Below are 17,066 nucleotides of genomic sequence, written 5' to 3' on the forward strand. Positions count from 1 at the left end.
TACTGATAAAATATTGGGTATTACTGAGTCTTACTTTCCTAAATTTTGCTCTCCATCATCAGAATACAGTTTAACTACAGCCAATTACTAAATGGATCTAGATTTCACAGAGAACCTCACCCTGTGGCCATAAAGCACTAAGGCAACTAGGGTCTCTCTGAAGCTACCATACAGTCTAATGAGACTCAGAAGATTTATACCAGTGAATAATGCTTCTATTCGTAACTCAGTTAAATTATCTTGGTTTCAGTGTGCTCATCTGCAAACCAAGGAGCTAGAGAGCTCCCACATTCTATGTTGGGCTTCCAATTCATCCATCCATCTATCCACCGTCATCCAACTTATGAATGCCAACAATGAGTAACAGTTGAAAGTTTTCCACATAATGCCATTTCTTACCTGATCATAGTAACGCAGGTAATACTTCACAACGTAGTCCACCAGATTAATCCCATTATCCTAAATTTAAAAGAGAAATTTACATAAAAATAATTCCCATGAGACTGCCATGTTACATGGTTGAGAGATGAAATCTCAGGTTGAGAAACTTCTAATTTGCAAAAACTGGCTTTAATTCTCTTCCATGGTATCAAGGTTTTCCTTCCTCTGCTTCATCCTATCCATTTACTATACCAGCTATGCAAAGAAATTACACTGTACTATCCTTTGTGGGGAAAAACAAACAGAAAATGCATAAAACTTCTGAAATAATGGCTAAAACAAACAAAAAATTGTCTCCTTGTATTTTCTGGCATAAAGCCAAGACAGGAGGGGGCAGGGAGAGCTAAAGGGAACCAGGGCCTAGAACAGAAAAGCACCCCTCCTTTCCCACCTTTCAAAAAATGTGTGTTCTTAATGGTGTGAAAAACAATCCAGGCCAGCTTAAAAGGAGCACCACGCCACTTTATGACCCGGGGGGGCCAGGGGGGAGCAGGCCCTCCCACAAGGCAGCCTTTGTGTCTTGTTCACTGGAGTCTAATTCTAATTTGCCTGTGTGTTTCCCCTCCCTGTGCCCCCCTGCCCGCCATGGGATGCCTAGATATGGGCTGGTTGTTTCTAAAGAGGTAGCTCGGCAGGGGTGTGGAGCCAAGTGATCATCAGGCTCACAGAGTTTGACAGTAGACCCCAGCCCAATTGTTGTGGCAAAAGAATAATTGGCGATTCAACATTGCTTTGCCACTCAGGAATCAGTAAAGTACTAGTAGCTAACACTAAACTCAGCCTCCAGCCTTTGCAGGACGCTGGTACTGTATGCTATCTGTTTTGTTCTCTCATTGAGCAGCAGTTCAATACCTAATTGTGTATGTCAGAGAACACATACACATAATGGGAATTAGATCACTGAAAATAAGGTCTAACATGAAAAAACAAAACAACCTCTTTATTCAAAAGTCAAAAGAAAGCAAGAAAAAAATGCATGCTCTAATATAAATGATTGTTGTTGGGGGAGGACAGAGATACACGGAACAATGTGGAATACTTTTTTTAAAATTAAAGATAAAGAAAGAAAATAATGGCAGATTATAGAAACTTATAAAAAATAAATACCCGACTTTTGACATCCTTGAGTTTGGGCAGAATTTCTAAGCTATATCCATCGGCTTGTCCCCGAGTCCTATTTCCTCCGTTCATATAATTTCCAAAAGCCAGAATAAGAGCTAAAATATCCTTCACACTCTTCATGTGCAGCAAGCCCTGTGATGGCAAACACCAATCATTATGGAGCTGAACTCCAAATGCACCCATGTTCATTCAATAACAAATATTTACTGAGTACTCAATCGGCTGTCGGGTGGCTTGCTACCAAAAGGATTAACAGTTGGCGAAATAAAAAACACACTTGACTAAGCCATAAGTGTCTTTACAAACACATTAATACCCATTATTTTCTACCCACTCGACAAGTTAATTATAAACAGTGCATGTTTTAATACATGAGGATTAATTATTAGTTCTATATTTTCATTTGAGTCAGTTTAATTTTTAATATTTATTTTAAAGTAGACATTGTAAAAAGGGAGTTGGTATAGTAAGGCTTAACCTTGGATGACTTCTAAGTAGAAAAGGGGTTACCTTTATGAGGATGTATTTCAGTCCTATTTATCTACATAGCCAATACAGTTAAATGCAGAGCAGACACAGAAAAAGTATGTTCTTTATCCTCAGATATAATTTTCAGAGGTAAACTATAATAATGCATTTTAAGGCCGTAGGCCATCTTTAATAAATTTATTAAACTTACATTTATTAAGTCCTTGTATTTCTATTAACTTTTACAATTTCAAGCTGCTTAGGATTTTCTTTGGCTCCCTGTCTCATTTGTTTTTCCTTTCATCTATTTTTTACTTCAAGTACAAATTTTCCAATTTAAACATTTTTCTTTATAGTCTTAATTGACCTTCTATCCCCATCCTTTATTTCAGAGTAAAAAAAGAAAGAAAAATTAAGCTCCAGTCAGACTTCTTTATCTGCTCCTGCCTTTCAGATATCATTAGTGAGTGTATAATTATACTATGGTAATATTTATTTTTTCTCTGTTGAAATATTTCATATCTTAGAGAAAAAAAATACCATGCCTCCAGATAAGGAACAAAGTACTACAGTATTTGTGGAGAAGAATAACGTGTCCTTAAGAGCATGGGTCAACTGTGAGAAAAAGCCAGGTGCTAGAATTTAACCTTAAAATGAACACCAGTGTAGTAAAACGAACTAGAATTTATTTGCCAATGACTCATTGTCAGTCATTTCACTTATCAAGTCTCTGGAATCCTTTTACTTTATTAGGTCGACAGATTTCAGATGATCAAATACATGGATCCAAAGCAAAATCTCTTCTGCAATCCAAATTGTAAAATAGGAAACAGGTCATGCTATTTAGATTGGTTTTTAGTAGCCAGTATGTACTTTGGAAGATATTCAGAATTTTTTAGAAGCAATTTGTCAAAGTGTCATTTTTTTCCCGCCTTCTCCCTCTTCTGTCTACATCTCCTTTTCTCTCTCTCTCTCTCTCTCTCTCAGGCAGGATAATCATCAAATTTACACTTAGAAAAACATAAAATTTGTGTCCAAAAAGGTTTCTATAATGGCACTACAGTGGTCTTTCCCACTTTCTCCTTTACTCTCAATAAGAACAAGGCTATCTTTTAAATTAGACAGCAAACATACCTTAGAAGCTCGCGTGATGATCTCTACCTTTCTGTGCAAGGAGGTGATACCCTCAGCAAAGATAGATCTGAAGATTATGCACTGGGCACGTTCAGCAAAATTAGGAATCTGGGCTAACTCATGTAAAAATCTGTAAAAAAAAAAAAAAAAAAAAGAAAATGAATCATCTAGCATCACATACAGTCACAGGAAAAATAAAAAGACAGCTGAAAAAGATCCACTTTGAGAACATTCTTTATTTGACAATCTCAACAACTATAAAAGATGTCGGATTGGTAGACTCAAGGAATTCCAAGGGCATGGGTTCCATTGCTGACAACAGGGGCATTTTTTAAAGGGGTTCTATCATGATGAATAAATGTATGGTGTATAAATTCCTTTGGGAACAGAAAATTAATGCAAGTATACTGAACAAGTTATCTATCTCCTGCTACCCAAACAAAAGACTGAAGCCAAATGGAAAGCCCTAGTCTTTAACATATGAGAAAAATTATACAATAAACTCCCTCATAATGGAGCATTCTCTAAAGGTGTATTTACACAGGCTAAGCAAACTGAAGACTTGAGGCAAATGTCTACAGACAAGTGATTAAAAAAAAAATTCCTTACTGAAGTGATATTGCTACTATTTTTGCTCAATGAGTTACATAATCATCTATAATGATCACATTCTCCAGATATTTGTTTACTTTTTCACATTAACTAACACATATAGACATAGTTTACAGCTCAGTATTTAGAACAAAGCAGGCACTCATTAAGTAGACTACCTAAAGTTTCCTTAAAAATATGGCAAGACAGATTTTAAAAGCTAAAGGTGAGTACTGACCTACACACAGTAGCTCACTGTGTGAGCAGTTGGGCACTGGTTCCCTTTGCAAAACTGAGTTGGAAGAGCTACATATTCTCCAGGCCAACCACCAGAGGAAGGGGTATAAACGAAAATGGGTGGAAACAGTTGGACATGAATTCAGAAAAGGAAAGAATCCACTGAGAGCCAGTTATTTCATTCAGGAGTTGAGATGATGATTAACTGATATTTCTGAAAGTCTTGGTCAACTCATAATTTCATTACCATGGAATTTTTGCCATCTCTCACCATAAATGGTTTTACATAGGAACAAAGCTGAAGGCTACTTCTTTTTATACCTGAAGATATTTTCTTGGCTTATAGTCTCTGTGCCTCCTCTACTTTTGGGGAGATTTGGGTTTTAATAACTTTCTATCAATTGATTTTGTATTTATTCCACAACTATGTCATAATCCACAATCATTTTTTTGAGATGACATTCCATTAAAGGAATATCCATAAAAGAAAATACGGTCTTGTTTTAAAGTTCAATAACCCATTATTACGAAAATTATATGATGTAGTATAAAAGCAGAAACTCATAGGAATGTGTAAATTACTTCTTTATGAATGTAATATTAAACAATTTGTTCACTGATGACTGAAATCAGGGGTATCATCAATTTTTACAAATACATAAGAAATAAAAAGCTCACAGGAGTGATAGCATCTGATCTTGTAATGAGTCTTGGTAAGATGTAATTATTCAGATGCTGAACTATTTTGAAAGAAGGACCTTGCATTTCTCCCCTTCCAAATGTGACCATAAGATGTTATTCAGGACATCTCATGTATACTTCCCACTTAAAATAAACACAGTGCGCAAAGCAGTTAGAGATACCACATGAGAAAATATACAGATCAGTGCCTGAGCTCACCTAAAAGGACTTAGATGAAAAGCAGGAAATGCTGGATGAAAAGTTACTCATAAATAATCTTAAAAGAGGAAGTGTAGGACCAATATGAGGAGAGAAGACCATAGTCTTATAAATCTGTCTTATGCAATAAGGGTAAGATCGAAATTGCAAGGCTCTCTAGGATTAAAGGCCTTACGGGGGTTAGGGCTTGCACTGGAAAAAGTCTTAGAGCATCTCAATGTTCCAATGTCCTCTTTATGCAGAAGGGCCTGGAACCCATACACAGAGTTGCAGCGGGGAGAAAAGATCACAATTTTATGTTATTTTTGGAAAGAACTGAAAACTAATAGAGAAGATCAGTAACCAAGAATGTCAGTCTCCTTCAGGAATGTATAAGGCGTGTACAATGTGTCGGGGACCATGCTAGGGCCTGGGAACAGAGCTTAACTTAAAATCCCTTCTTGATAATCTGAGAAGTAATTCAACAATTACTGTGGAGTGTGAATAACTGCTATTGGTGATGGACTGGATCCAGAAGAGGAGCTAGGAAACCAAATGCAGGACACTGAAGTATCATAGGGGGACAGTATCAGCTAGGGTCCCCAGAGCCATGTGATGCTCATGCATAACATGTTAGAAACTGCCAAGAGAGCCATGATAGGCTGAATGGGTATCTGTGGTGGAAGTGAGTAGAAGGCAGATGCTAAAATAGTATTCTGTATTCTAAAATGCAGGGTTTCAACTTCTTCTGAATGCATGAAGGGTTTGAAACAGGAAAGTGACAGTTTCTGCTCTTTGTTTTAGAAAATCTCCATGGCAGCATCTCAGTTGATTGGATGGGATAGGAAATTTGAGGCTGGGAGACCTCTTGGACCACAGCTGTAGTCTTCCAAGAGGAAAGGTAAGAGGGCCTTGCGGTGTGAATGGTGACGGGCAAATAGATGAGGAAGCTACTAAGGCAGCAAGACCCTAAGTAATCTAACTCTAAGAGATGTTGTGAAGAGTCCAGGATGACTTTGGAGTTTTGGCTTGGATGCTTGGCATAAAGTGAAAATACAAAATAATAAAGAGGCAAATTTGGAAAAAAAAATAGGGTTTTATGACCCTTGCCATTCAAAAACAGTCATGCAAAGAGCACTACAGCTCCTCTCTTATTTATCTGCTAAGGTACCAGAGATACAGGTTACTTTGAAGGCTGTGAAGCAAGCATTTGATAAATATCTTCTCTTCCCCTGCCCCGCTCCATTACTGTTTTATCCTCTACCCTCAAGAGCAAAAACAGTAACTCCCTCTCTCAAATATTCCCAAGCATGGGATCTTAGACACTGGGCCTTAGTACTTATGAATATTTATGGATTGAGTTCCTTTTGGACTAGTCTAACTTTACGTTCTAGGTTCATTAAGAAAGAAAAAAAGAAGACTAAATATTCCCAAAAGAGGCCACAAATGCAGGATCCTTCCCTTCTTTCTCCAATACAGGCTAATGTTTCCAGGAAGGACTGTACCTTCAGCTTCTAATATATGAAAGAAGTTCTGTGTCTCACATTGTTTGGGTGACACATCCACAGCAGGAACTCGGCTGACAGGTGAAATGATGTAATGTGGCCCATTTTTTTTTAAGGGACTGACATTTGATTTAATATCCCTAAATTTCTGAATGGTATTACTTAAGGTGTATATGCACACAGGCAATACACAGCATAACTGAATCTTGTAACCTGCATTCTTTGATGGAGTACACTAACAGAGCCTTCTGTGGGGGGGTCCCAAAGCAGCTGTGGACCCTCATGAAACATCACAAAAGGCTGTGTATAGTGTTCTCACCCTAGGCCATAAGGAGCATGAACCAGGTCAAATGAAACCCAGTAGAGCCTCACCTCACAACCATTACCAGACAGCATAAGAAAAGAGTCAAGAGTCATCCCTAGAGGGAGTGGTTCTCAGACAGCCTGGTACCAAGCAGACGACACCTCTGCAGGGAATGGCTTTCTAAATCTGGCACTGGGGTGTAAGAGAGCTGATGAGGTGAGTGATGAGACCAGCCTCTCCATGCTCTGATTTATAGGACTGGGCACCACAGGACTCTTAGGAAACTGCAATGTTAAAACTATAAATGATTCATATTTTCCAGTATGTAAAACATGCTTATAGTCAACTCACTTGGAGTTAATGGCAAATAACTTGGAGTTAATGGCAAAATAATGGTTTGATTTATTGCCAGAGAATCAGAGTGGCATAAATCAAACAAATGCTGGTTTGTGCAGGAGGTCGGTGGCAAAGGTGAACTGCACACCCAGGTCAGAAGGCCCCCACCTAGCCGTGCCTCACCCTCCGCAACTGAGCCCAAGCACGTCACCTCACCAGCACAACATGACAGTCCTTTTTGCCAGCTTTTCATATTCATGAAGCCATTACAATGACCATTTATAAACATTAAAAATGCTTTTCTATCTAGATCATCCGTGGAGAAAACAAGAATAAGTTATGTGTTAATTACCTGCTACCATTATCTAAGTCCTGGCTATTAGAATAATAATTAGGACAGTTGCAGAAACCCATGATCTCTCCCTGCCTGTTCATTTCACCAGATCAGCCATTCCCATAGCTTAGAGCAAGGGCTGCTTGGTGGTTAAGGGGTTGGCAAATTGCAGCCCACAGGCCAAAACCAGGCCAGCACTTGTTTTTGTATGGCCCGTGAATTAATAATGATGTTTACATTTTTAAATTGTTGAAAAAACAATCAATAGAAGGCTAACATTTTATGACATGTAAAAAATGATATGAAGTTCAAATTTCAGTGTTCATAAGTAAAATTTCACTGGGGCACAGCCATACCCATTTGTTTATTGCTTGTGGTTGCTTTTGCATTGCAATGGCTGACTTGACTATCTGTAACATCCCGTAAGTCACAAAGCCTAGAATACTTATTATCTAGTCCTTTACAGGAAAGGTTTGCCAACTCCAGGCTTAGAGGAGAATATTACTGTGTAACTTGCTATAACCAGCACTATCCTATTGCTTGATATGCTGGCTGTGCCCAAATACATCTCCATGGCCTTGCCAGTGTTGAAATATCCCATTATTAGTCACTTTACTTTGAGTCATTAGCATCTTAGGAGGGATTAATTTGTTTTATTAGGAAATATGACTTGGAAATAAACCATAGATCAGTTGAGGGTAGGGATTGGTAACGAAGGTGTCTCAAGTCAGTGGAACAAGACAGCAGAGGAAACTCATTTGACTTGATTCACAATATCCCTAGGCTTTAGAAACCAATTTGAGGGGGGCATCTTGAACCACACTCCATGTGAGAGCAAGTCATCCAAGGTTCCCAAAACCATCATGTAGGTTTGTCAGTGACTGAGTAAACCCAGAATTCTCTTCCTGACTCCCATCCCCAGTCATTTAGAGATGTTATCCTAAGTCTAAATGTCCAGGCATCCATGGGGACTTAGGTTGGGCACAGCTGCTATAGAATACTTTTTTAGCACAAGGGACTGGTTTCAAGGAAGACAATTTTTCCACAGACCAGGGGTTGGGGTTGGGGGATGGGATGGTTTCGAGATGACCAAACTCATTACATTTATTGTGTACTTTATTTGTATTATTACATTGTAATATATAATGAAATAAGTATACAACTCGCCATAATGTAGAATTAGTGGGAGCCCTGAGCTTGTTTTTCTGAAACTAGATGGTCCCATCTAGTAGTGATGAGAGGCAGTGACAGATCATCATTAGATTCTCATGAGCACACAACCTGGATCCATCTCATGTGCAGTTCACAATAGGGTTTGTGCTCCTATGAGAATCTAATGCTGCTGCTGATCTGACAGGAGGCAGAGCTTAGGTGGTAATGCTGGCTTGCTTGTCGGTCACTGTTCACTAACCACCTGCTGTGTGGCTTGGTTCCTAACGGGCCAAGGACTGGTACTAGTCTGTGGCCCAGGGGTTGGGAACCCCTGTTCTAGAGGATCCAAAGGACAAGTAATGGAAGCCCCAGCGCAAGCCAGAGAAACTTGGATGCTTCTAGGGCTGACTTGTAACCCTGATCTGATCATTCCATTTCTGCTTCGGTTGCTACACTTGCCTCATCTCTAGGTTGAGAGGGTTGGCCTGAATTGGACAAAAAAATTCAAGGTAGCAACAAACAAAAGCAGCCCCTGTGTCCTGTGAACCCATTTTACATTCTCACAGAGTCTTAGGCCCTGGAAAGCCAGGCAGGGGCGTGGGGCTGCAGAGCCCCAGGAGCTTATCTGTGGTTTCAAGACCCCAAGAGTCACTCAGTTACACCCCGGAGTGCTGGGTTTTCAAAGCCTATGGAACGGCATCGCAAATGACAGAGCAAGCAGCTAGAGATTGAGTGGAGAGAAGAACAAGCATGTGCAGAGTGAGGGTGAGAAAAAGCCACATGTAACTTGGGCAGAGCAGGTGGAGAAGTTTGAGGAAAAGCTGGCACATTCAGGCTGCATTTACTGGATATGACCTTTAGGAAAATAAATTTGAATTCTGTGACTCTGATATCATCTTTTCAACTACATCAGCAGAACCTTAAATAGAACAATGCCTCTTCCTTCCTCAGTTACCCTTTTGGTAAAAATGTTTAGTCTAGGAGGATTTAACAAGTTGCTAGAACAAGAAACAGGAGTCTCGTGGGGTGGGGGAAGTGGGTGAGACACGCTGCAGCCAGGAGCACAAATCTCATTGCTGCTTTTCCCGGCAGCAGGGTCATCCTGCTGCCTGCAATAGGTCACAGGAATGATGGTGTTGTGATTTAGCTCACTGCACAATTTAGATTTTGTTATTCTGAGCTGGGAGACAAGACAGAAATTGCAGTTCTCCTTTTGGCCAAACAGAAAAGCATTAAGTATCCTTACTGCTCAGGTTTATCCAGCAGCTTCAGTTCTTCTTCTTTGGATGTTTCGTAATACTTTCTTATTTTAACCAGCTCATCCTCTTGGGCTCTCTGTACCAAAATAGAATACAAAACAAAAAAAATGGGCAGTGAGACTCTTGTAATGGCAGTGGGTCTCAAAGTGTGGTTCCTAGACCAGCAGCATCAACAACATCACCTGTCACTTGTTAGAAATGAAAATTGCTGGCCCACCCTAGACACAAGAACTGGGGTGGGGCACAACCCCACCAGGTGATTTTGATGCATGCTCAAGTTTAAGATTCAATGCAAATGGTCCTAACAAGTGCATGCAGCTGGACACAGAAGTATAGCTATTTGAGTTCTACCTTTGAATCCCGTCTCTTCCCCTGTAAGGAGGCTGGGGACAAATTGTTCTTAGAATTTGCTTCCTTACCCCTAGAACAGCCCTAAATTATATGGGCTTGCAGCTCTTTTATTTGTAGTTACCATCATCCCTTTTTTCAAATTTCATAAGCACTCATTGTCTGTACCACTTATATTGTCATTTAGTTACTTCCTCAATTTATCCACCTATTTCAGTTGTATGCAGCTTATCTCTACTGTGAGCTAACAAGCGGCAACTGTGTGCATAGTCCTGAGCTCGTGGTAACAACAAAAAGCATCTGGAAGGTACTGCCTTTGACAAAGTCCTTTAACATAAACCACTGTATCCTCAATTTACAGATTATTCCACTGAGGCTTGTACTAAGTAACTGTTAAAGAGCTTCAGACTTGGAACTCTTTCTGCCACTATACCTTGCTCACCTCCGAGTATTCAAATGAATAATTGGCTCTCAATGGCCTGTTATTTGTGTACTTTGTGGTTTATTAATAAAAGCTTTACTAAGGGAAATGTGAGAGGTTCCCACCCACTTGTATGAAGCAGCTCCTGATACATACAAAAGATGTGAAAATGAGCAAGGAGTTGGTGATGCCACCAGGCCTAGAATATTAGACTTTGGAAATTTTCTGTAAAAGACGTAAGGTCCCAGGGGACAAAATATTGAAATGAATCATCTTTTGAACTGAGTGACCACAGCATACTATAGAGCCCTAGACAGCTTCCTGGGAAATACTATTACTTAAGAGAATGTGGTTCAATCTATGTTTTTGTATCCTAACAGTCAGTGAAGCATTCTGAAGAATTCTGACTCTGCTGTGTTATCTTCTTAAGAGAGCCTGATAATTCTGCTGGTTATGTCCACTTAAAACCCAAATCAAAAGGCCTTGTATGTGTATATTCCCGTTGACTTTCAAAATACGTTGCTACTGCTACACATATTAAATGCTCATTTGATTAAAAAAAATCAGATAGAGCCTGCTATAATCCCCACTGGACTGATGATCAAATGAAATTAGGGAGTTTAAGTAACTGGCCCAAGGTCACTTGGCAGGCAATGGTAGACACAGCTGGAACTCAAACCTAAGAGTGTCTCACTATAAATCCAAAACACATACCCACCATTCTAGACACCTTGCCACATTCAGTGTCATCAACTCATTTGGACTAAGAGTAATCATCCAAGCTGGTATCAGCAGTCCCATTCCTCAGAAGGAGATCCTGGTACACATTGTCATTTCAGTAGGCAGCTTACCTTCATTCACTCTGCCAGCAAGTGACTGGACTGGGTTCCAGGGCACATAAGTGATGTCCACCTGAGATGCCCTGCCTTGCAAGTGTGCAATGAGATCCACCACTCTAGATACCACAGTGGGAGTTAGGAACTTAATGCTTCTCACATCCACTCCCATTCAAGCTTGTGTTTCTATGCCTTAATCTCTTCCAGGCCATGTCAAAACCCTTCCTACCAAAGAACATGAATGGCTCAGTCATTCTCAGGTGGAAGATAAATATGGAAATGCCAGCTCTGTAAGTCTTTGACACTCACGTTTTCATATAAGGCTGCCAGGGTCTCCAGATCAACCACGGAGTCATCCACATTGAAAATGGCTGCCGAGCACCCAAAAAGAAAAGAGGATAATGAATTTGATTAGGTCCCCTGCACCACTGTTTTCTCCACATCCAGGTCCCAAGCAATTAATAAAGTATTGCACTTTCTTACACAAGTTGTGCCTCTAAGCCTGTTTTTGCTCCCCTTCCTTACGCACCACGGGTCTCAAATGAAAGAAACCAAAATGGTTCCTATGGTTGGCCTGAGCCTTGGCTCTGACTTGTTTAATTTCTCAGGTTCTGTGTCCTTTCTGCAGGTTAATTTAGACTCCACAGGAGAAGTGCTTGTGCTTTAAAACTAAATCAGTTTGTAGGTTTGAAGCGCAATTTTAAATCTTTCTTTCCGGATGGCAGTTGAGGAGATTTAGTACCTAATGCACCAGAACTGACTCTTGCCCATTACCAGAAAGGAGAGAAAAAGACAGTGTTGGCAAATTAAATGAATTCAGGCATGTGATTTCAGGCACTTTTCCACGGCCACTGCAAACATCTTGTTTGGATTAAAAAGACAAGAAAAAGCAATAACTGCATCAATAGCAAATTAAGATTATGGAAACCTCCCGTGAGCCAGTCTTCAGGTAGGTTCTCATTCCTATGGTTTTATTAGGATTCTACTTGTTCTGTATTATTTAAGATGAAGTAATTTAGTTGTTAACTAATATGCTTATGATTTCATCTAGAGAGGTAACTTCCCATATATACTGGGATGCAAAAATTGAGATTTTAAATCCTAAATGGATTTGGCAATCCAAGTGTTTGAAATAAGCAGGTCCACATCTTTAAATAATTATTCAAAACTAATAAGGTTTGTTCCCTCAACCCTACCTCCCTTCCCTGACTTTACATTGTGAAATTAACCAGCATGCTAGTAAATTTTCTCCATGGCAGGCTAATTAATTTTATTAAACCAACCAGTGATACTTAGAATGCCTTAAAATTTTGCTCGTCAACCATTATTCTGTTCATTTCCATTACGCCATGGTTTTTGAGAAGGTGGGGATCAAGGTAAGGGGCAGGTTGTTTTTGAGGCGTTTTGCCTCTTCCATGGTTTAGAATCACATGAATGCTTTCATACAATTTTAACTAAGCTAATTAACTGAGCTAAGATCATGGACCCTCACAGAACACCAAGAAATGTACTTAAAATTACTTCACAGTCCACCTTCTTAAACTTAGGAGTTATTCAGCAAGCTATTCCTAGATACGTGAAAAAGAGGTGGTTAATATGCTATAGACAGAGTAAGTTACCTCAGCTTCCAACAAGACAAAGGAACATCACGCTTCCATAAAGACCCATCTAAAACCACCAAAGAAAAATGTAGTTTGAGGACAGAAAGAAAGGATTTGCCCTCTCAAAACTGTTATTTTTTGTGGAGATAATATCCATTCACTAATTTGTCAGACAGAACATGCATTTTTAAATGTCTAGCGCTTTGAAAATCAAAATAGCCAGAAACAGTGTCTATTTTATGTAAATCTCAGTATTCTCTTATAAAAATCAGCCAACATGAGCATATAAGAAAAGGTCAAATTCTAAACAGTAATCTACCAAACATGTTTACATGTTAACTAATCACACGTCTTCAGTAACTACACATGTAACTACAAGCTTAGATATAATCAAATAATCTTGACTAATGAGAAAGAGAATGACCTGTGAATTTCTTTTCCTCGTAAGTAAATATTCAGTTTTTAAAAGTTAATCAGTCTGGGGCCCAGGTACACAGTTCCTCAGATTATATTATCAGCCATGCCCCTTCCACTGTGTTTAGTAGAGGAAAACTAACACCCAGAGAGGCTGGGACTGAGTTCTGAAGACATGGATTCACATTCAGAATAAATATTTATTGAATGTGTACAGAATGCTCCAGAAACTGTTCTAAATTACTGTGGATTTTTAAGTTGGAAGTACAAAGTACTTAATCTCATGAAATTTATATTCTAGATTGGACAGAAAATAAATAAATACATAATTTCAGATAACAACTTACTATGAAGAAAGTAAAACAGAAAAATGTACAACATTAGACAGAAGGATCCCTGTCACTTCTTTGGGAGGTGACATTTAAGTGAAGACCCGAAGACGTCAGTTTTGTAACTATGTTGGAGAGTAATGTCCCAGGGAGAGGCAACTGCAAAGACAAGTTTTTTTCTGAAGGAACACATTCAAGGTGACTATAATGGACAGGGCAAAATCTCCTCACTGTGTGATCCTAATGTGTTAAATTTTCTGAGCTTCAGCATATCTATAAAACAGATCTAATACCACTTACTGAAATGTTAAATGATGTAAGATGTATGCTTAGCATTGCATGTCGAACATGGCATGATCCCAAAATGGTATGTATGAGCTACTTCTATCATGATTTCAAATATATACATTGAAATGTATATCAATGTGTATTAAAACATACAAATGTGTTTTAATGCTTGTGAATGCTTTATCCCCTTTAACACCTGGAAAGAATTAGAGAAAGAAAACTACAACTACTGAGTGATTTGTGCTGTAAATCCAAATTTTCAGAACTCTTAGGTGTTTCAGATAGCAGTTACTGTGAAACACTTCCAGTCCTTTAAAACCTCACTCAAGGCCCAACTTCAGAAAGCATTATTAGTAGAAAAGGTCTATGACATAACTCTAATTACAAAATTAATGGATCAAGTGACGAAATGTCAGGTACCTCCAAGTCTGTATTATCATATTTTTTCTCTAAATTGAATCTTTCTCATCAATCTATCCTTCATTGTACCAAGGTTATTTTTTAAAAACAGATTTCAAAATTTTACTGTGATGCTTAAAATACTAGGTGAGGTCTAAACTCTGCAGCCTGGTTTTTAAGCCCATTCCCTGCCTGGCCTCAATTATACTTCCAAAGTCATCATCTACCATGTTCTCCACACACCTTGGGTTCCAGTCACACTGTGTCATCCCCCATTCCTGAACACACCATGGCTTTCTCCTTTTCTTCATCTCCCTAAGGCACAGACATTAACGCCCTTTAAGGATCATTAAGTCCTCAATCTCTTCCCCTGCCATAGTACCTCTCTCATATTTTACATAAGGCGATGATGGTATATTTTATGAATCTATATTACGGTATGTTGCATAACAGTTTCCTTCCCCACTAGATTGTGAGAGGCTTGCAGTCAGCAGTTGCTTTCTTATGCATCTTGATAACCGTCTCCCAGCACAGTACCACGGGTGCAACAGGTATAATATAAATGTTTGTGGATGTGGTTATACTATAGGACTCCTGAAGATTGAGTCCTGCTGATGGGAGGGAAAGCTTCTTGACAAAGAAAGCAAAGGGTCTTACAAAGAAACCAGAGAGCCTCTGAAGGGGAATAGCCTTATATTATGGGGCATGTGTCTGAATTATGGTTGTTTGCTTCTTCCCAATTTGACCCTGTCCTAAAAGCAAGGTTTGGCTAGCAGTTACATAATCGTGCCGCCAACTCATACACTCGGTATAGGTCATACTCCTTGCCTGAATATTCTCTAACAAAAATAATTAACTTCAACAAACAAGTTTTCTGATTATTAGGGAATGAATAAGGAAAATATCTTTCCTTATTCAAAAAAGTTTTAAATAGCTGTATCCCCTTAGGAAAAAAAGGCTATGAGTAAAAGTTCAACTGTTATATCGCTTCAGGCAGACATTTAAAACACTCATCTATTAATCATCAATAATTAAGCTAAATTAATCCATGCAATGACAATTTGCAAATATGCAGTAAGTGCCAGTGAACATACACTGGAAGGATGTAAGACATTCCAGCTAGAGGAAGAGAACAGGCTCATGAAATGTTTAGGTAACAGCAGTTAGTTCAATTTTGGTTTTAAGAGAGACTTAACTGAAGCGACCAGAAAGGTGCACTCCAAACATAGTTTGCGGTAAGACCTTGTTGAATTTTGAATGCCATGATGAACCTATAATACACTTATTATACAGGAGGGAGTTGTTGAGCAGTTATGAGTAGAGGAGTAAATTGGACAAAGTTACGTTACACACAAAAAAAGTCAAAATTTGAAAAGACTAGTTTAGAATTTATTGTAGTGGGCAAGAGGTAGCAAAAACCTGAATAATGTGGACAGAAAGGATAGGGCAGAAAGGAAAGACACTATACAGCATTATTACAGTTATATTGCTAACTGGCTTTAGGGACTGAGGAAAGCAGAGTCTAAAACCTAGTTTCCTCTAAGGTTTTAAGCCTAGCTTTAGGGAAAGAGCTTTGTACCATCACCGCCCCCCCCCCCCACCCAGAAATGGGCACAGGAGACTAAGAGATGAGCATGACTGTTGATCTGTCCCACAGAGACTGGGAAAAGAATGGAGTAGAGAGGAAAGGACAGGTAAAAAAAAAAGTAAAGAGATGAACTTAGGACCAACACCAAGCATTCCACTGAGGTTTCTCCTCTTCCACAAAAGGATCTTAAAAATTTAAAAGGTAAAAGAAAAATCAGATGGAGAAGAAGCAATACCAAGAGATTAATACTGAGCCTAGAACTTCAGGAAATTAAATTATTTGTATTATTTCTAATAAAAATAATATTGGCCTGGGAAGGGTAGGGTATCAGCCAGAAGGCTAAAAAATAAAAAGACCTACCAAGTCCTAGGACTCCTAGGAGAACTGCCTTACAGGTATGTAATTCCACCTCTTAGTCACCAAATACAGTTTCAGTTCCTAGAGAGCCAGAATCCATACCTGATAATGCTCTTCTCAAAATACTGTAACAATATATTAGAGAATCAATGAATGCTCTCCGATTAAGTCATTCTTGAAAGCACTTACCATTAAACTTATTAGCTATTATATAAGCCCAATTAATTAGTTAACTAACTAGTGACCACAATGATCACAATGTGGAAAGAAGTCAGTTTTTAAACTACTTTTGGAGTTACCTAGGATCGGATTTCTCTTTCCATTTTACACTTTAAAAACATTCACTTTCTGTCTCTGTCTCTTCTATGCATGTGTATGCACACGGGTGCACCTCTCATAAGTCGAATAAACAAATACTGGCCTATGCAATTTTACAGCAAGCCCCAAAGCTCTGATACAGTAATTCCAAGTAATCCTAGCTTTTGTTCCCATCTGTATAGGTCTCATTATACCAACACTCCTGCAGATGGTGTCAGAAAGGTGAAGTGTCAAATCCACAAAGGGGAGACCCCAACAGCTCATTGCTACTGCAATATCAATCATTGCTGGTGGTTTTTACTTTTATCTCCCTCCCTCCTTAGTTGTCCCGCTCACACTGTCAGTTCAGTTAGAATATTTCACCTACACCTCACAATATGTCAAAAGGAAGTAGACACACGCTGT

The 17,066-nt window shown here is 39.0% G+C and overlaps 1 protein-coding gene across 6 annotated transcripts in view; it reads right to left on the minus strand.

The window, feature by feature from the left end:
• Positions 1-17,066, minus strand: part of FMN1 (formin 1) — a 419,120-nt gene that overhangs the window by 124,792 nt on the left and 277,262 nt on the right. For all 6 annotated transcript variants that reach the window (XM_032261251.1, XM_032261252.1, XM_032261250.1 and 3 more), the window contains 5 exons: positions 11,677-11,738; positions 9,750-9,838; positions 3,166-3,295; positions 1,549-1,695; positions 400-459 (listed from right to left, as the gene is read on the minus strand). In XM_032261251.1, coding sequence (XP_032117142.1) covers positions 400-459; positions 1,549-1,695; positions 3,166-3,295; positions 9,750-9,838; positions 11,677-11,738 — 488 coding nt within the window. The remainder of the gene's footprint in view (positions 1-399; positions 460-1,548; positions 1,696-3,165; positions 3,296-9,749; positions 9,839-11,676; positions 11,739-17,066) is intronic.

This window comes from Sapajus apella, unplaced genomic scaffold (genome assembly GCF_009761245.1).
Source record: "Sapajus apella isolate SASKATOON/1434 unplaced genomic scaffold, GSC_monkey_1.0 scaffold122, whole genome shotgun sequence".
Taxonomy (NCBI): Eukaryota; Metazoa; Chordata; class Mammalia; order Primates; family Cebidae; genus Sapajus; species Sapajus apella.